The sequence below is a fragment of the Scatophagus argus genome, chromosome 16 (assembly GCF_020382885.2).
Source record: "Scatophagus argus isolate fScaArg1 chromosome 16, fScaArg1.pri, whole genome shotgun sequence".
Lineage (NCBI taxonomy): Eukaryota > Metazoa > Chordata > Actinopteri > Scatophagidae > Scatophagus > Scatophagus argus.
In genome coordinates this window covers 5,903,320-5,923,277 of record NC_058508.1, presented here as the reverse complement: position 1 = coordinate 5,923,277, position 19,958 = coordinate 5,903,320, and the positions used below count along the sequence as shown (strand labels likewise).

At 41.7% G+C, this 19,958-nt stretch overlaps 1 protein-coding gene across 2 annotated transcripts in view; it reads right to left on the bottom strand.

Moving 5' to 3' along the window:
• Nucleotides 1–18,483, bottom strand: part of LOC124073286 (microtubule-associated serine/threonine-protein kinase 1-like) — a 41,712-nt gene extending 23,229 nt beyond the window's left edge. The window contains exons 1-2 of one of the 2 annotated variants that reach the window (XM_046415433.1): nucleotides 17,984–18,483; nucleotides 10,238–10,269 (exon numbers count right to left, since the gene is read on the bottom strand). In XM_046415433.1, the coding sequence (XP_046271389.1) occupies nucleotides 10,238–10,269; nucleotides 17,984–18,022 (71 nt within the window). In that variant the 5' untranslated portion in view covers nucleotides 18,023–18,483. The remainder of the gene's footprint in view (nucleotides 1–10,237; nucleotides 10,270–17,983) is intronic. The other variant, XM_046415434.1, reaches the window with a different exon arrangement.
• Between the last annotated feature and the right edge of the window lie 1,475 nt (nucleotides 18,484–19,958).

The following is a 19,958-nucleotide window of genomic DNA, read 5'->3' as shown; positions in this document are numbered from 1 at the left end:
TGATTTAGCCTCTAGGGGCAACAGCCATTGTTTGGCAGCCTCCAGTGAAGCCAGAGGATAACCGGATAACAGATAACAGATATGCGGGCCGAGACTTCCTTTTGCATTCTATTCCTTTTACTATCTGATTAGTAACTTCAGATGCGATAATGGAGTTGGAGCTAAGAGATGACTCTTAATTTTTATACATATGAATGCAGATGCTTTCAAAAAAGCTAGTAAAAAAGCTAAATCACCTTCAGAAGGTTCATTTTGGCTCATGTGCTTTGCCTCTTTTTGCAGCGAAAGCCCACTCAAAAGTGGTTGGTCAGTACTGTTCGAAATACAGACACTAGAATTATTCCTACAGATTCTGCATTAATGTCTGTCTTTTTTCTTTTCTTTTTTCCTTTGTATCAGTAGACTCTTCTGTCACTATAAAGATCGTAAAGATTGAGTTATTAGTGTGAGTTCAAATAATATATTTATATTCTTTAGCAGCCCTGATACATTGTCTTTTAGCTGACCAGCTAAAAGACAATAAGTTCCATACATATACCAGCAGTCAATCACGCCAGGCTTTTTCAGCTGCCTTCCTGCCCATCTGCTGCTACCTCCACCGACTGAGCTTATGACAATCCAATAAACGAATTTAATTTCCTATCACCGCCTGAAATGTTACAGTGAGGTCACAAGACGGAGCCATTTTATCTCATCAATCTGTTTTCATTATTTTAACGGCACACAGCATGACCTGATCGATCAGATCCATAACTAGCCTTATGGATATTGATCACACATGATAATAGGTTGGCTTTAACGTGCAGGTCCGATAACTGCTGTCGTGCCATTTCACACTTTCTAACCTGGATCAATTAAATCCTCTCACTGTAAACCTTTTTCTCTGATGCTGCAATAATCTCACATCCTGCCCTATTGCTGAACCCAGTGATATCAATCGTCTCAGTGATTGTATCATGTATGTATGTCCCAGTGTGTAACTGTTCAACATAGCTTCACTGGTTGAAAGAACGAAAGAAAAACAGAGAGTGACTAAAACAAAGTCAAACCAAGCAGCAGGACTATTCTTGGTTAATGGATTTTCAGCGCTGCAGGAAATCAATGAAGGCTGGCGGTAAACACACAAAAGCACACAGCGCTTGGCCTTGACGTTCCTCTGTACATTTGAGGAAGAAAACACTGCCAGTATCTGGTGCTATGTGTAAAACATATAGACCCCATGTACCTTACAAAACCCAGCAAATGTGCAGCTGCTAATGGAAAAGTCCAAATTTCTGACCAATGCTCGGGGCTTGTTTCTTGCTCGATGGTCATTCAAGATCAAAAGAGGAACGGGAAGGGAGGGAGCGATGCACTCCACTGCACTCAGTAAATCTGGATCCTGTTGCCGAGGGCTGGCGAGAAGGATGGAGGTGTGGAGGATAAAGAAGGAGATGTGCAAAGAGATAGTGGTGTTGGGTGGCTCAATCATGACATGAAAGAGAGATGAGGGAAAGCAAAATGCGCTCATCACTCGCATAGGTGCAAAGTAAACATGACCCAATTTTTTCACCATTACACACACACACACACATAAGTATATTCACACTGCAAACATGACAGAACGCATAAGCAGAGCACTGGAGGGAATACTATTCGTTGTAAGCCTGAGCAGATGACACAGAGAGGGAAAGCACGGCTCTAACAAAAGCCAGACAAACAGGAGCCTTCATCTTCTGCATGTTCATACTCCTCCCTCTACAGCAGGGAGACCATTAATATTGATCAAACCAAACCAACCATTCATATGAAACCACACAAATGTACAAAGTCAGATCTGAGACTTAAAGGAGGAGGAACTGGAGCAAACACAGACAGGTAAGAAAAGACAATAAGACAAAGACTAAAAGACAAAAGGAAAACTAAAGCAGGAGCACTTCAAAGAGAAGACGGAGAGAGGAGGGGGCAAGGAGGAAGGAAAGAACTGCTGATGAGGAGTCGGGGTAGACTGCTGTGTTTACCTCCACAATGTGAGAAGAGCAGTGAATGAATGAGGAATGGCCACAGACAGAAATAACAGTTGTGAATAAATCACTGATGTGCTGAGGGAAAAGCTGAAAGGGACGATCGAGGGTAGGGATGAAGGAGGGGAAAGACATGCAAAAACAAAAACTATCAAATATTCATTCATTTTGTTTTCTTTGTGAAAATGTTCACTCATGAAATGTGCATCAGACCTTTTACTGTACATGTATGTGTAGTAAATTCTTAGAATTGCATGATTAGCCCGGAGCACTTTATTCAATGAACGAAAACCAGCTGAAATATAGTTGGCATCTACAACCCTTGAGGGAATGGGAAAGGAGGGAGCCATGGTCACATGATGGCTTGTTGCTATGCAGCGTGTGGCAAGGAGGCTTCTGATAACTCTGACCAGGGACCAAAGTGAAGGAGAAATAATTCTCAATATAGATGTCACTCAGGGTCACTGTTCCAGGGTGCAGGGAGAGATGTGATTGTAATGGTGACACAATGTGAAATGTCAAACATATCACCCAGCATCAGGTAAATGTAAGAAGGTGGAAGTAGCAGCTGTAGGGAAGTGAACCATGAAATCACCACAAAAACAAAAACAGGTATAAAGAAAATAGAAAAACCAACATGGCGTACAAACAAACAACTGAAACAAATAACAGGCTCTGACAAAAGAACATGCTGTACGTACAAAGGCATTGAAAGGGAAAGAACAACATATGTGCTTGCAGTTGTGCTATTGGTAGTTATAAAAGATTGCACTGCAGTTACTTGTTTGGTGTCAACACCTGCCCTGTCCATGCTGTCCATGCTGTCCATGCTGCTGAATCCGTGGAGGTTTTCCCCTCAGCAGTCTATCTTTATGGGCTTACACCAAACAACATAGCCTAAACCTGACCCTTACCCATCACTAAAATTGTATGTGTTTAAATGCATAAATTTATGCTGTATCAGATGAACAGTCTGTGTTATAAGTCTAGCATGTAATAATGCAATTTATGATAGCACTGGAAAACTTGCCACTGTAACTAGAAGGCTAATTAAACTAACATTAGCTCCATGAGTTAGTTAAAACTGAAGACATCTTCTTTATTTATTTCAATCTCTTTCAATTTTATTAATAAAGTTTTTTCCTCCCATTTGATTATCCTAAATAAAAATATTTTGCAGAGGCTTTGTACAATGGGAGGCCTTTGCCTGCTGGAATTTCATTTATTATTATTATTATTCATTTATTACTGGGTAGTGAACAACAGGGCATTACTGTACTGGATGGCAAGTGATATTACTAATCCCCAGTATGATACTGAATCCACTTTCCTGGTAGCTTTTAAATTTTGTAGCATCCAAATTTTTCCATGATTATTTTCCATTACGTCCTCCTTCATCTATACTGGATTCAGTTTTTAAATGCAAAGCTGACATGAAAGGAATCATAAGCAGAATCTAGATTTTGCTTAGCACACAAAATCTGAGCAGTCTGTACTCCCTTAAAAGTACTTAGATGAAATAATCCCAGAAGCAATTTGGCAAAAAATTTGAACAGAGAATTTGATAATCTTCAATATGCCTTTACCTTACCTTATGCCTTTACTTTACCTTAGCTGTTTTGCACATAAAGACTCACTGTGATTGTATTTCCACTACTGCCGTTATTGTGCATAGATTGATTTTTATATTGTTTTATTTTCATACTGCTATATTTTTATCTTTTTCTCTTTTCTCTTTCTCTTTTATTTAATTGCATAGCATTAGTACTAATATGAGAGAGTATTTGAATCTTTGAATCTTAAACTGCTCATGATTCATTCTTTTTCTTTTTTCATTGAGCAGCCAATCAAACAATCGTTTCAGCTCTAGTGTTAGGGTATGGTATCAGACTTCACTGAACACAGCACATAGAGTGGCGTGTAGAGCATACGCGTAGACCATATGTTTTGATTCCTGTTGGCCTATCCAAGTCTCTTTAAGTAAGCAAGTCTAACAGTATTGTCCAGCGGGTCACATGAGCAACAATAAAAGGACAGAAGCTAAAATGGTAATGGTGAGGGCCTGAGGCACAACACTGTCCTTGTTTAGCTCCATCAGATCTGTACTCAACTGCGTCGTGGATTGTGTTAAATGTCAAAATCATTGCCGAGCCTAATGCACAATGGCCAGGAGAAAAATCAAACAAAGCAAATCTCCCTTTCCTTCAACTCTTTCCTTCCCAGGTTCCCTAGCTCTTCTGAAACATCCCTGACAGCAATTCAAAGCCACTCAGCTGGGATCAAACGCACTATTTTCTTGGTGTTTTTTTTTTCTGTAATAGGCTCAAATCTTCTGTCTCAGACTGGGGAACTACACAGCAGCCGACAGTAGCAATACCTATCAAGCATGGGTAAATTTAGCACTGTTGGGAAGCCTGTGTCCTCAAAAGTGTTTTCCTGTAAGAGAAGCCCTGAGAGGGAGACAGTGGAGGAGAAGGAGGAGGAGGATCAAAAAGAATAAGAGTCCCATTACTCTAAGAAGAGAGGAGAGATACAGGACCCATTACTGAAATCAGGAGCTAATGGGAGATGTAGCACCTACGGTTTAAGCTTGTGCGTATTAAGCCCTGTGCTCCTCTTAGGGAGAGCTACAGCACTTATAAGGAGAGACTCTACAGTGTGTTGGTCTCCCACTGACCTCCTTCAATTTGCACATAATTGAGTAAGTGAAGTGTAATTGCTAATTTAGTAGAGGAGGAGTGCTTACTGATATAAATGAAAATGCTATCTCTGGTTTTACAGCTGACTCTTAAAATGAAGATTTTAAAACGATGAATATGCACGCGGGTACCTAAATGAAACTGCGCAAGATGACTCAGGGAAAAGCTGCATGCCCCAAGCAAAAACCATCATCATCTAGAGCTAGCCAGTCCTAGTATTTTAAGTATAAAGAGGAAAAATTGATTCTGGTAACTCAGTTTGGCTTTGGCAAGTGTCACATACACTCTCCGGAGTTTTTTGCCCCTAATATCTTCGCGATGGGTCAGGTTCAGGGTTAGGGTATGTTGTCTGGTGTAAACTCTTAAAGGCAGAAAACCGAAAAACCCTCACCGATTCAGCAGCAGTCAGGGCAGGTGCTGTCACCAAACAAACAACTGCAGAAAGAGTGTATTTTTGGAGCTCTGGGTTGTTGTTTTCAGGACAACAGGCTGTCTGACAAATGGACTTTAGGTCCTATGGCACATTTTTTGGACTATAGGGGTTTCAGAATGCTTATGCTATGCTCATTTTAATGCTTATGAACACAACATCAATCATGCCCTCACTTGACATGCAGAAAAATACAGAAAGACTGAATGAAAGAAAGGTGAAAAAAAATGAAAAGTGGAAGACAGAGACCAAAGAAAGAAAAAAGTCAGCGACAAGGAGGCAGTCAAAGTTGTGTGCGTGTCTTGCATGCTCACGTAACCTTAGTGAGCTGGTCCCTAATGGAAGAGCAGACATAGATATCACCCCAGGGCCCTGCACTCTATCTCAGCAGCTACTCCTTTCACCTCTTACACAACCTTCCTCTTTGTTGTCCTCCTTCACTTTCATCATCTTAATCACTCATTCCCTTGTTCTTCTCTTTCCTACATGTGACTTTGCCTGTTAACTAGAGGAACAAATAGGGGCAACACACACACACACACACCATATTCTATTTTATTCATTCATTTTAGACATTTCGCTCACTTTCCCTACACTGAACCCAGTCTGCATTTGATACACACTGTAGGACCTACAAAACCATTCCTCTTGAGTTTCAGCACCACTGTTAGTGTGCATCAGAGACTGCCATTATTTCCATCTGTCTGCCTGTGTCTGGGCACAGGTGTGTCATAGCGAGAGACTCTGCTGTAATAGAAGCTGGTTTAATCCCTGATCAGCATGGGGGTATGAAGTCACTCTGAGAGACTCAGCACGACATTCACTACTGTCGCCGCTGAAGAGGAAACCCCCGGAGCTTGAATGTCAGCTCAAATTTTCAAGCTTTTGACATTGAGTGATTAAAAGCATCAATTATGAGCACAAAGGAAAGTACGACTCATACTTAATATTCATGATGTAATTTGATAATTTCATGTGTTTGATTCTTGTGAGAAAATTCTCTTCTTTTACTTGTAGTGAATTATATTTGCAGTTGCAAGTGTAACTTTAGCTGGGTAAAAATATCCACTGACTAGCCGATCCAACCATCAAACTTCAGAAAAACACTTCTTGTTAGTGATTCAGGCCCCAGAAAAATCTATCTAAAACTCGTGATTCTGTGTGACTCACATCTGGCTCATGTAATCACCGATTGATCAAATCAGACGGTGATTCATTCTACCTGGAGGTCTGCTGCAAATGTCACGATGATGAGTCGCTCACGCACCTTTACTTACTTAATGTTACATTCACAAAGATATACTGGTAAATAAACTCTAATTTGCAATCTCAACGTTCTTATTTTTACAACAAATATATTTAGTTTAGTTTATCTCGTGGACATATTTACTCATTTTGGTGATATAATTTAATGAAATACTGTTGGCTGGCTCACATTCTATGCAATGAATGTTGTTACAACAAGACATACCACAGTAAGTGAAATGAAAGACAGCTTTGTGATGCTGTTTGTAGCCAAAGTGGGGCTTTGAGCTGAATGCTAACATGCTCACAATGACAATGCTATGGCGTCAATATTTATCAGGTATAATGTTCACAGTATTCTCCATGTTAGCTTAGCATGGTAGGATGCTACCCTATACTCTAAACAAAAACTGCAGCTGAGGTTGATGGGACTGTCATTATTTTCACAGGTATGGGATAAATTTAACTTTTGATGTGATGATAGTGTTGGATGATAAATCAGGAAACCCCTAAAGTGATTACAATTCACCATGAGGGCAACATGAATGTCTGAAATAACAATCTTGGTAATCCATCCAACACTTGCCAAGACACTTCACTGAAAATCACAAACTCAACTTCCTGGTGTCACCAGAAGAAAAGTCACCCTGCATATGTTTGGTTATAAAGTGACCATTTAACTGTATCAGTTTTAAGAAGGCTCTTGAAACAGACCACATCTAAACAGAGCATACATTTAAAACCAAGTCAGACACACAGACACATGCGCAAAAGTGACTTTACACAGTAGTCACAATGTTAACACGAGCCTCTGTGTAATGTATACTGCAGACAGTGCAGACTCACACAGAGAAAGGACTGAGAATCAGACAGACTAAACAAAGGGAAAGAATCAGATGCAAAGAGAGGGGGGAAAACCAGTGCTATCTCGACTCACATCAAACAAAACCAAATCATTACTACTCCGTCTGCCTCCCTTGCTGTACCTTTTAGTGCGTCGGAACATGTTGCTGGTCGGGTATCTAGGCGTAGCTCTGAGCAACAGGAGTCGCAGCCACAGCCGAGCGGTGAGGGAGAGCAGTCAGAAAGAAGCAGGTCTCTGAGAAAATGTCATCGCAATGCAACACTTACTGTAGCTCCCACAACCTTTAGATGTGCGCTGGTGTCTGGGCAAATGTGGCCAAGACCCAAAGGAGAGAGAGGAGAGAGAGAGAGAGAGAGAGAGAGAGAGAGAGTGAGAGGGAGGGAGAGGGGGAGGAAGGGAGGGACGGATAGGGTGAGGAAGGGAGGGTCTGTGTTTTAGAGAGGAACAACAAAAAACAGCAGGGAATTATGGGTCATTTTCTCAAGGCCAAGGTGCCGCAGTACTATGCTCTCAATGTCTGTGCACTGAAATAACCGATGTGGAGTTAAAAGCTTCTACTGCAGGCTATGGGCATCATGAATGAAGCACAGAGTAAAGAGGAGGTTCATTTAACTCAGCGGAGAGTGAAGAAATGAAAAAGAGACAAGGTCATGTGGAATGTTACATAACTGAGAAACAGATGTTAAATGGAAGAAGATGGAAGATTTTTAAAAAATGCAACTGATGTATATGACACACACAGACACACTCACACTGAATGAGCGTGTTTACCCATGAATGGATGCAGTAGGCAGACTGAGTGTGAAGCCAACTCCACCGAGCTCATCTATAATGGATGGTGGTGCCGATAGCATCCTACAGAGGGAGACGTGATGTGACGTGAAGGAGACAGACTGAATCCAAATGGAAGCTGTCTCGAGAGAGCAGCATGATGATAAAAATGGGAAGGACTGGAGGGAAGTGAAGGACAACAGCGAGGCAGGCAGGAGAGCACGCAACGTACACAAACAGGCTTCATTTTATGTTTGATTACATGTGATGACTCAGAACGAAGGGGTAGCACAGAGAGGATGGACAGGATAAGGGAATGGGACTGGGTACAAGAGAAGGGGGTGGAGACAGAAAGACACACACAAACATAATCCCAGACACACACATAAATTTACTCAAAGGAGCACAGGAGTATAAAGAAACCCCATAAGAGCTTGTTATGACACTTTTGCTTATTTAATACTCTTCATAATAATCTATACACCGTGCAGTCATGGCACTAGCATTCAGATGCTTACCCTAAAGGAACAGTTCAAACATGTGTTACATACTCATCAGCATCATCGGGCATCGTGTGACTAACCCTTTCTGGTGTTTTACATGTGCGTAAGGTGGTCCCCTGTGTGTGATTTGCCCTGACGCAGAGAAGCTGCCTATCTCACCTCCTGTCTGCTATCCCAAAAAGGCACCCTTTCCAGCTCTCCAATCACGAGGATGCAGTTTCTTCAGTCAAGCCACACATTACGTTCTCGAACAAGTTGATGAGTGCCGCACACCACTGTGTCTCTACCCCTGTCTGTTTAGTAATTCAGTACGTTCCCTGATATCCCTGACAGTTGTCTGTTTTACACATTCAGCAAACGCAGAGCAACTTTAGTGCGTATTTGGAGTCATGTTTCCAGCAAGCTGACAAATACAAGTGCAATATTCACTTTTAACTTAGTTTTTGGTCTCCACCGATTCTCAATTGAAGTACCTGGCTCTTTAGCTGCTAAATGCTTCCCTATGTTCCTAAGCTGGTTGCTAACTGTGTCTGTTTGCTGCTGACAGTGTAGTGTACAGTGGTTGTCTAGAGCTTTTTCTCTGAGTTATCCATCTGTGGTAACTGGAAACTGCTGTGAAGAGACTCAAGCAAAACAACAACAACTAAAACAATGTGTGTAAAGAGGATAAATGCTGAGATGAACTGCAGAGGGTTTATCACTATGAAAATATAATATTTTAACACTGTCAAATAAGAAACTGCTAATATAAATTGTACTTGATGTAAAAATACAAATTATGCAGACGAATTGCCCCTATGTTATATTTCTGTACATGGGTTATTATTACAGATGTATTACTGTACCAGCAGCATTTTAAAATCAAGCGGATGGATGTGAAGAAACTATAATCTACAATATATACTTTTGGTTAGTGCAATCTATTAATGTAGATCTATTCTATTAACTAATAATGTCTTTTTATTGAAAATGTAAATCTGCAATGTAACTAGAAACTGCAGCTCTCAAACAAATGTAGTTATTTTGTTCACTTTTATTTTTAAAATGTATCCACAGAGCCATCACTGTGTCCTTAATGCTTTCATGTTCATTCACTGTAGATAATTTAACTGTGCTGCTTGTTTTACTGAATGTGTGTCTCACGGTATAGTTTGTATTTATCACCGTGCGTCTGGCTTTATAATTTATTTTCCACACTTCTTTTGCCTGTGGGTTGGCTAAAACTGATTGCTAATATTCTGATAAACTAAGAAGCAGACAAACTCCAAGTGTGTAAGAATGAGATAGAATGAAGAGAAAGAGAAGGGATTTTGAGAAAAAGGATGGGTAAAGCCAAGGGGTAGAATTGAGAGCAGAATAGAAACAGATTAATGACCAAGCAACAGAAAGAGAAGAGGGGAGATAAAGCGCCAGTAACTGAGCGGCTGCAAAAGGCACAAAGACTTTCAGCACCATGGACAGCATCCAGAGCTCCCGGCTGGACTTAATCAGACTCTGACAGACTCCCAGCATCCCTCCAGCTGACCTCCTCCTCATTCACATAAAGACTACACTCTACACCACAAGCACCACTCAAGCATCCTCTGAGCTCTCAAAACACAACATGCAAATCACGCTCTGCAGCGTCTCTTGGTGTTTTTCTTCATGCAGGGACCCGGTCTCTCCCCAGAGACAACGAAAAGGGAGGGAAAGAGGGAGGGATGAACCAAGATAACACTCACCTGCTGTTCTTGCGAGGCAGTGGCAAATCCTTCTGGTAGAAAGACAAAGATAGAGAGAATAAAGAGAGATCAGGTACTGAAAAAAATGTACATTTTCACAATTAAACAAAGGCCATTTCCTAAAATTAAACAACAGAGGAGCAACTGTTTCACAGACTGTGTAGTCATTCCCATGACTACTAATAATTTCAGAGACCCGCTTTAAGGCCATTATCATGCCAGGTTCAGCAGACAAAGTTATAATTAAGATACCTCCAAAAACTGTTTGGTAAACCTTGACCCCAAACATGGACTGTCCAGCCAACAGCTCAGCAACCATAACTAGGATACCAGTATTGATGCTAACATTAGCAGCTCTGCTCTTCATGTAAGTTTATCCCATCTCATTATCCAAAATCAGTTATCCACACATCAGTTAGACCTTATTTTAAAAGCCTTTTCACTTTTAATGTTTAACCTTATTCTTAAATTGTTCAATGTCACATTTAAAATACTCACTCCAGCTAGAACTAGCTAGAGTAATAAAAAAAAATCCTTTATTGCCATGTTTTTTAGATTCATCAGCTGGTGAGGATGTTGACTTTTGGCCTGGTTTTTTCCATGTAAGTAGCCACCAAGTGTTTATTTAAAACCCCCTTTTTCAGGGTTTTTATTTTAAAGAGTCAGCTTGAAACATTATAAGCAAGGCAGAGATAATGTTTTCGACCAACTCATGGACACAACGCTAGTTTGAATACCGTAGCTAACTAGATGCAGCTAATGAATTATTATGTCATCAACTCAGGAAACAAAATCAACAGTCTGCAGCTTGATTTTTGAGCTGTAGAAACAGTGAGTGTGGTGTGGCAGATTGCTACACAGTGAACCTGGAGCTTTTGGAGGCCCCTGGGGACTGTATTATAACTACTGCGACTAACTATGATTTAGCATCTGTGTTTGTTTTCAAAAAAGTAGGTGTATTTATGTCTACCACTGCTTTGAGCCAAAGCCACTGCTCCTCTCTGTCCACCTTCCTCTCCCCCTTCCTCTCCCTCTATCATCCCATCTACTGAGTCCAGATGGACAGAGTACATTGGGCTGAAGCAGCAGCAGACACTCACTGCACCAAATGAAAACAGTGTGAGCAGAGCCAGATCTCATGGCAGTACAGCCTGACTCTTTACAAACCCCCGCACAGTGAGATACAGAGAGAGTGAGGGTGTAAACAAGGGTGGAGTAGAGGGGGAGAGAGAGAAGGAAGAGGGGAAAGCCTTCATTCCCACAGCCTTAAGCTTGAGCCGTCAGCTACATGTGAGTCTGTGTGTCAGTGGGTTTTTCAGGTGTGAGAAATTACAATGTATAATAGCAGATACAATTAAAGCACTGGCTGCTTCACACCTTCCCTTGTCACATGCAGGATAATGTGGTTAAGGTGCTGCTAGCATCGCATCGACCGCCTTCTAACCACAGTCGATGCAGTTATTAGGTTAACCTCCAGATAAAGATTACGTGTGTGTGTGTTTGTGTGAACCTGGAACTACTGACCACCTGTGAAGCACAAAACAGGTATTATACTGGGGATGCCAAAAAGCTCTGTATTACAAGGACAAACGCCAGTTCAGTCACCATCCATAAAGCTATGTCATGGAAAACAATTACCTCTAGAGGAGAAAGCAGAGTAGTGAGGCACCACAGTATACCAAACAGAGTGGAAAACACTCCCTCAAAAAGAAGAACAAAAACCAATAATCTCACCCTCTGTTCAACTTGGGATCATAAGCTAATCACAGGCTACACAGATGTTCAGCTGCATATCCCGAGGGTTTACTGTATGTGTTAGCACAGACAAATCCCGCTTTGCAAGGACAACGGAATATTCAGCCGATTGATCCCTCTTTGCTTTGTCCTTCATTGATCAGACTAATTGACCCTGAGCCGTCAGAGCTGAGGAGGTGATGGCTTACAAGAGCAAGAGGTATCAAGAAAACCTCTCAGTCACGAGGAGGGTTAACTATACAAGTGATCCCTGAGTGCACCTGTGCCTTTACAAAGCAATTATACAGGACAGGGTAAACTCAACCACGTGAAACCTCACGTCACATGAAATAAAAGCTGTTTTCAGGAGTACTACAACAGGGCAGGGTAAGGGCCATAAACAGGACTTTGAGCTCATCAGTCCAAAGTCTCCCAGTTTCTAGATAACAAAAACTCAATTTTATCTTTAAATTCAAATTATTCAATTATTAATTATTATTATTATTTATTTTTGATCTGTTTTTAGTGCACTAATCAATTATAATTTCAGAAAATAACACTGAATGCTAGATTTTGTACACTTTGCAGGTAGCCAAATATGGTAGCCAAATGTTAACACTCACGCCTTGTGTTTAGAGCAAAATGTTAAATGTTAGCTGACATACTAAACAAAGACGTTAAACATTACATCTGCTTAACATTGGTGTGTTAGCATTGAAATTATGCACAAGTTAGCATGTTGACATGAGCACTTAAACATCACTATGCTAAAGTACAGCATCATACAGTTACCAGAGATAATAAAACAATAACAATAAAAGCAACATGATAATAAATGAACAGGCATTGGGGTCTAAAGTGGTAATTACGGCCCTGGGCAGTGCTCACAGTCACATAAGTCATGAAACCCATGTACGTTTTTGGGTATGCATTTTGCAAATCTTCATGAGGTAATGGTCGGTTTACCAACTGCTGCTTTTACTGTTATGTGAAAAAGTAGGACTGTTTGCATAAATACTCAATTTAGAACTAAATACAAAAAGAAAAACCAAATGCATTCAATCTAGTAGAGCGACTGAACATACTTTTAGACCTCTTTTGTATATGAATCCAGACGTGTGAGCATCTGTTCACTGCCTCCTGATGCCCCTCTCAGGGACTCTTTAATGTTCAGGCATGTCTAGACAATAAAAAGAACCAGTTGGCACATTAAACAAAGTGCAGCCATCTACTGGTGCCTGAAAAAATAAACAGACACTACATGATGCATCCACGTTCCCTTCCTACAATGAAGTCTTTCCCTGTTTTAAAACAGCAAATCCAACTGAGAAGCTAAACTGTGCATTGACTCTGCAGGACTGTGGATTATATCCCTGTGCTATGGTAGCTCAATTATTAAATCCTCAAATGATGTGGCCTTTATTAACCTGGTAAAAATTCCATTAATGCAGTCCTCTGTCACCCTCTCTTAGATATTATAATTCTTAGGAATCAGTGTCACACAGTGTCTGCCTGAATTCCCCCTCATAATCATCAGTTCCAGTTCAATTTGTTAAAAGGTCAAAAAGAGACAACTCATTTCCCAATTCCTGTCCATACTCAGTGGTCATTGTGCCAGGAGACCAGCTCACCAGTCTGCCTCTAAATCCGCCTTCATGACTCACTATCCCACCATTTCCGCAAAGTAAAGAATAAGCAGACAACATATCATCAACAAAATGTTATCCTCGCGCCACATCCAGCTCCTGTGACATATTCTGAAGCCTGAATTCTCTGCAACTGAACTCTCCTGTGATTTAATTAGTGTGTCAGAATGCCACGCTTGTTGCTCATTGCATCTCTGCATTTGCCACGTCACAGCACATACAAAGACTGCTTAAAACAAACATGATCTGAGGCTGATGTGAGGAGCTAAACGCTCTCTCAGTCTCGCTAATGAAGTCTGGCAGTGGTGAAGGTTGACTGACAACAGATGGAAGGCTCTGTTGCGAACATGACATGCCCACCGCTACAGACTAGAAAGCAACACATTTCCACACTATATTTGGTCCGTTCTCTGATAGGACAACGGCTGCTCTTTTTATCCAGGTTTAGCTTCATCATCTGGGGGAGTGAGCTGAGGTTTGAGCTTATAAATGAATGTCTGATCCTCTTTAGTCCCAGGCTATCACACTGAAAGAGTGTATAGGTGTTTGTGTTATATGCGTAAAACGAGATGCTCAGATGCTCTCACTGGAGGGTCATTGTGCCAGTGTCTTGTAATGTTGATGGTTTATGTTTTCAGATTACTTCAAGTGCTTACAGAAAAAGATTAATGTTAAGCTTTTTGGTACGTAACCTACAGATGCCCTATTTCTGTCAAAGCATGTTCAATTTGACAACAAATAACCCTGTTCATGGCTCAACTCATACAAGGTATGTGTGTGTATTATATGTGTGTGTGCGCACACTCCAGGGGATTGTTTTTATGGTTGCCTCATGTTTTGAGTCACTGTCATTCTCAATGAATCATTTTCAAATTGACTCAACCTTAGGCATGAATAGAGAGAGAGATGAAAAGGCTGCTGAAATTCAAGTTATTTCAATAAACATTATCCACATAATTGTAATGGAAACAATAGCTTAAACCAGTGTGCAGATGTTAGTTTAAACAATAAAAAAACATGATAATATTATTTGTCTGGCTATTCTTCAGCATTCTGCAAGGTGAGGTCAGCTAGTTTGCTAACCAGTGAGTCAGCCCACCGTCCCACCATCAATTTATCCGTCCACTCACTGAAATTTGGGCGGGGGGGTTTCAATGCATGCAGTAAAACATAACTGAGACTTCAAAGTCCAGTGAATTCTGTCTGCTGGTACACATAAACCTATTAAAGGTCCTTTGCTGTTCTGTCCTTCAAGTCATCGTGCCTGCACTAAGGGAATGAAAAAAAAGCCCCTGCAATAATGAAATGGCATTAGCTGAGCTGCATGCCTATAAAGCACACAGAGCAGCACTCTGTCGGGATGAACTGGCTAGTACAAGCATTTTATACAACCACCGGAAAATGGTGGGGAATAGGATCAAACAAACAGGGACTGGACAATAGGAATCAATCACACAGCCATCAACTGTAGAAGTGACTAACTAACCAATCTGAGGCTGACAGATGGGAAAGGCAGAGGGGCTGATGGGTGGGGATGAGCCATGAGTGTCATGTTTACTTGATGGTCTGGTGCTCTTTATTATTGTGCAGCCATTTTATTTCTAATTTGTAATTTCTAATATGTGAATGTGATGCTTGTCCTAACAGTGAGTGTTGAAGAAAACTTGCATGTGATTAACTTGAAGTCAAACTTATATTAAACTGTGTGGTTTCTGAAAATCTTTGTTTTAGCTTGTTTTGGCTGGATATTTTTTGGCAGAAACAGCGCTCCCTACAGTAGTCTGCCACAGGGGGTGTGAATATTCAGATCAGACTGACAATGTCCGTACTGTACTTCGACTGATCTAATATCTGTGTGAGCATCAGCAGTGGGTCTGATGTTGTTTGCTGTTGTTTCGCTACATCCTTATTCTGTACTTTATTGTGTGGCTTGAATCACAGGATAAGGTGTGAAACAATGCACAAAGTGGTCATTTGCCATCACCACAACTGAACCCATGAAACAGCTAAGGCTGATTCCTTTCCATAATGTGGATCAAACACAGCAGCATGTGTGAGAGCTGCAAACAACTCACCAGGTATTCAAATAAAACATACAAAAAGTCCAGTGTCATGAGAATCAGTGCTAATGCTAACATACTAGGCTAACTAACTTCCACTTTCTGAGTGGAATACAAACTTAATAACACATTGGTTCTGAAAAGGTTAAATCAGATGGTAAAGGAGATAACTTATAGAAATATTCATGAGTGACTCAGGGCTATGACAGCTCCAGTCAATAGTGATTCCCATAAGCTAACAGTGAGCCAAGGGAAACACTTTCAGAGGCCTTAAGCTTAAACACTGTTTCCACAGATAGTATGTTCAATAATGTATAATAATAATGATAATATTGTATTAATACATAGTATTATTACTTTATACTGTCTCACACAAAAAGTGAGGAAATCCAATTTCAGTGAAACTTTTTATACCGATGATGAGGTGATTTATATAGATGACAATAAAATATGATGTTTGAATATTTGCTTTGTATGGTATAGTGCATGTGTGTGCCAGTGTCAGAAGGTGCAGCACACATTAAAGTTGTTCATTTAGTTATGTCGAAGCAATGCATCATGGGTGTATGACCCTTGACCCCGTCTTCAGGAGAGTGGGGTGTGTCACCATATGGTGCTGACGGAATGATTGTGTGTGTGTGTGTGTGAGAGAGAGTGACGGTTGGGATGATGAGACCCAGGGGAGTGAGAGGCAGTCACTGAATAGGACATGCACAGCCAATCACACATCAACACACTATTTTATAGACACACACACATACACACAAAAAGATAATACACGGGCATGAAAATACATGCAGGTACTCTAAATGCACACATCCCTTAAACTGTAAGTAAGCACACAATCTCTCTCTCACACACACACAAACAGGCACACCAAGTCATTCAGCCAGCCTGTCTATATCTAGAAAATGCCAGTGACTTTGTGAGTTTCCCTGCAGCTCCTGTCATACATCACAGCAGCAGAGTCGTGAGCTGAGCGGTGGGGATGATGAGACATGAAATCATCGGCACACCTCACTATAATCCTCCCATGATTCCTTTACACCCCCCCTCCCCCAGCTTTTTCACAGTAATAGGGGTCAATTTGCAGCTCAGAGGTGTAATTCAAAGCGCTCACTGACAGCCTTTCTTTTTTTCCCAATGTAATCCCCATATTAAAGACAACAAACTGAATTAAAATAAATACACACACACACACATAAACTTGCATGCACACATGCCCACAGGAGGCTTCTCTCCGCCCGTCCTGCATGCTGCTCATCTCTGCTCAGTTCACTTGACTGAATCACACAAAGATGGAGGGGGGTGGGTGTATGACCCGTGGTTAAGCAGGCTGCTTCATAATGGATGAACGCAGTCATTTGAACGCGTCATGTCAGTATGCATGAGTGACGATTCATTACCAACATTTTGTCAAAGAGACTGTGTAGCCTATGTAATACACTAAATAAAAATGATCCCACAATTAGCTGTGTGGTGATGACAGGTGAACGTCACAGTTTCAGATCTAAATAGCCTATCATGTGGTGTGTTTTTATGGAAAAATATGAGGTCAGTTTGTGGCAACCCAATCACCACCTGGGACACACTGAGGAGACGGACAGACTTCATTTTTGTCTGGGGCTTTGCACAAAGCATTATGATTAAACTATAGACTGAAACACATATTGACCAATGATTAGCAAATCAACAGAAGATTAAAGGGTAACTAACTTATTGTAATAATTGATTAGCCATGATGTTAATCTTTAACAAAAAGGAAAGAAAGAAAGAAAGAAAAGCCAAGCATTTGAGGGTTCCTTGCCACTTTTCCCAGCCTCACATAACTGAATGTCTTTGGATTTGGACTGCTGGTTGAACAAAGAGAAAGCTTTTAATGACATCACCTTGATCACTTTTCAGCCTTTTCTGATGTTTGACACACACCAAAGAACTAGACAAAATAATAGTCAGCAGAACTGATAATTAAAACCATTCTAAACCACAACATATGTTTGGATAGTGTTTATGTACCTTTACCAATATAATACTGCATAATCAAGTCTCTGTGGACAGACAGTCATGACATGCATTCAGACCTTGATAGGTTGCACTTGTCATACACAAGATTTCCCACTGAGATGCTGAAGCCATCAAATTCAAAATGACACTAACTAGCCATTCATGCACAAATGTCTGTGGACTCTTGTGTGACTGTGTGGCCCACAGCTGGACACTATAGGAAAGCTCTTTTTAAGAGAGGAAGGGACACAGAGATCACAGGGCGAGGATGTCCACCCTGCTATCCGGACAAACCAGCTCACCTGCAGCCTGCGGCGCCGTATTATCCCCGAGTCATCCATGGTGAAATGACGAGCCGTGGGGCTCCTGGCGGGGAATTCCCCTCGCTAAAACACTCTCCTGACCCCTCACTAATTTGTGTTTTGAACCCAGCGGCGCTGCAGTGTCCGTCAGCAGCAGTGGCGGCGGTGGCGGCGGCGTCCAGGCGCGCCAAAGAGGCGCTCACACACACACTCAAACACACACTCGCACAGGGGGGGTCTAGTGTCACGTCGAGGAAACCCAGGAAAACACACAAATATCAAGCAGCCCCATTCTGTCTGGTTCAAATGTCTCCTCAATTAGCAGCGGCACTTTTCACTTGTGTGACCTGTGCCCCGTGTCTCAGGGTTGCCAGTCCTGCTGCGGTCTGCGCTCCTTCTCCCGAAGCATCCTTGACATTTCGCCAGGGGTTTGTACGCCTTGATGCTGTCCAGCCGAGCGACTGGAGGCCTGGACGATCACTGCAAACACAATGTCCATGCAGGATACTGAACCCAAGTTCTCCTATTGTTTCCCAACAATGTCCCGAAGAAACGTGAGCTCCTCTCCGCATTTGGTTACAAAGGACAACGCGTTCAAAGCACAGCGCAAGCGGAAACAACCGTGCGATTATTTTACACACTACTGCACCGTAGCTGAGCAGCGCTTCGTCCGTGAGCTCCTCGGTCGGGCTGACACTGCCGCTGATTCGACGCGGGGGAGCCTGTCCGGTCCCGTAAACATCACCGTGAGTGAGGAGAGCGCGTCCCTCCTCTTTAAAAAACACACCAAGTTGAAATTCGTACCGTTTCGTTCATCCATTCGTCACTCTTCCACCCTCGCTTCCTATACAACTGGTGACTGGACGGGGCGACAGCGGCAACGCGATATTTGTAACCCCTTCCTGGGATTCCCTGTCGCCCCTCCTCCTCCTCCTCCTCCCGGCACAGCTTCTCCTCAGATGAATGGAGGAGCTTCCACCCCTGGTCAGTGCTGGGCTCAGACGGTGGTCGGTTCAGGGTGATATGTTTCCAGCACAAGGCTTCCTGTGGAGATTATTGCTGATTTTATGTCCTGAATAGAGACTGGACAGTTCACATTTTGGACATCCAGAGTTTGGAATATGTGTAAATGTGTGTGTGTGTGTGTGTGTGTGTGTGTGTAGGAAGGCACACACAGCACCAGAGACAGCGAACACAGGATTCACTGTGTGGAGAAAGTCACAGTAACCTTTCAGTAAGAGTAATCAGGTCTTATTGAAAGTCATCAAATTTACAGCACAATGCGAGGTGGATTTACTGTTCAGTGTATCAACAAAAGGAAATGTGATGGAATGAATGACAACATAGGCCTGTATTATTAATATATTAAATAGTCCATCTATCCATTTTCTATACCACTTATCTGTCAGGGTCGAGGGGGAAGCTGGAGCCTATCCCAGCTGACTACGGGCGAGAGGCGAGGTACACCCTGGACTGGTCGCCAGTCAATCGCAGGGCCAACACACAAAGACAGACAACCACACACTCTCACACTCACACCTAGGGGCAATGTAGAGTAGCCAATTAACCTAATGTGCATGTTTTTGGGATTGTGTATTGCTTCAAACAATAGAAGAAGTTACAGTATTTGAAAAGTTAGATCACCTACAGAGATAAATGACAGAAAAGAGGCCTGTGATGCTACAGCGTGGTAGTTAGCTTAGCTTTGCTGCAGACTGGAATCAGCTACAAAGGTATCAAAATCCACTTAACAAACCTCTAAAGTTTGGTGAAGAACCTTTTCTATTCCAGCATGACTGTGGGCCAATGCACAAAGAAAGGTCCAGAAGAGTGAAAGCTGTTATAACTGAAAAGGGGTGACCAACTCCATATTAATGTCTATGTATTTAGAATGTGCATTAAAATCCCTGTTGGTGTAACAGTAAGGTGCCCCAATACTTCTGTCTATATAGTGTATTATTAATGTACATGAAAA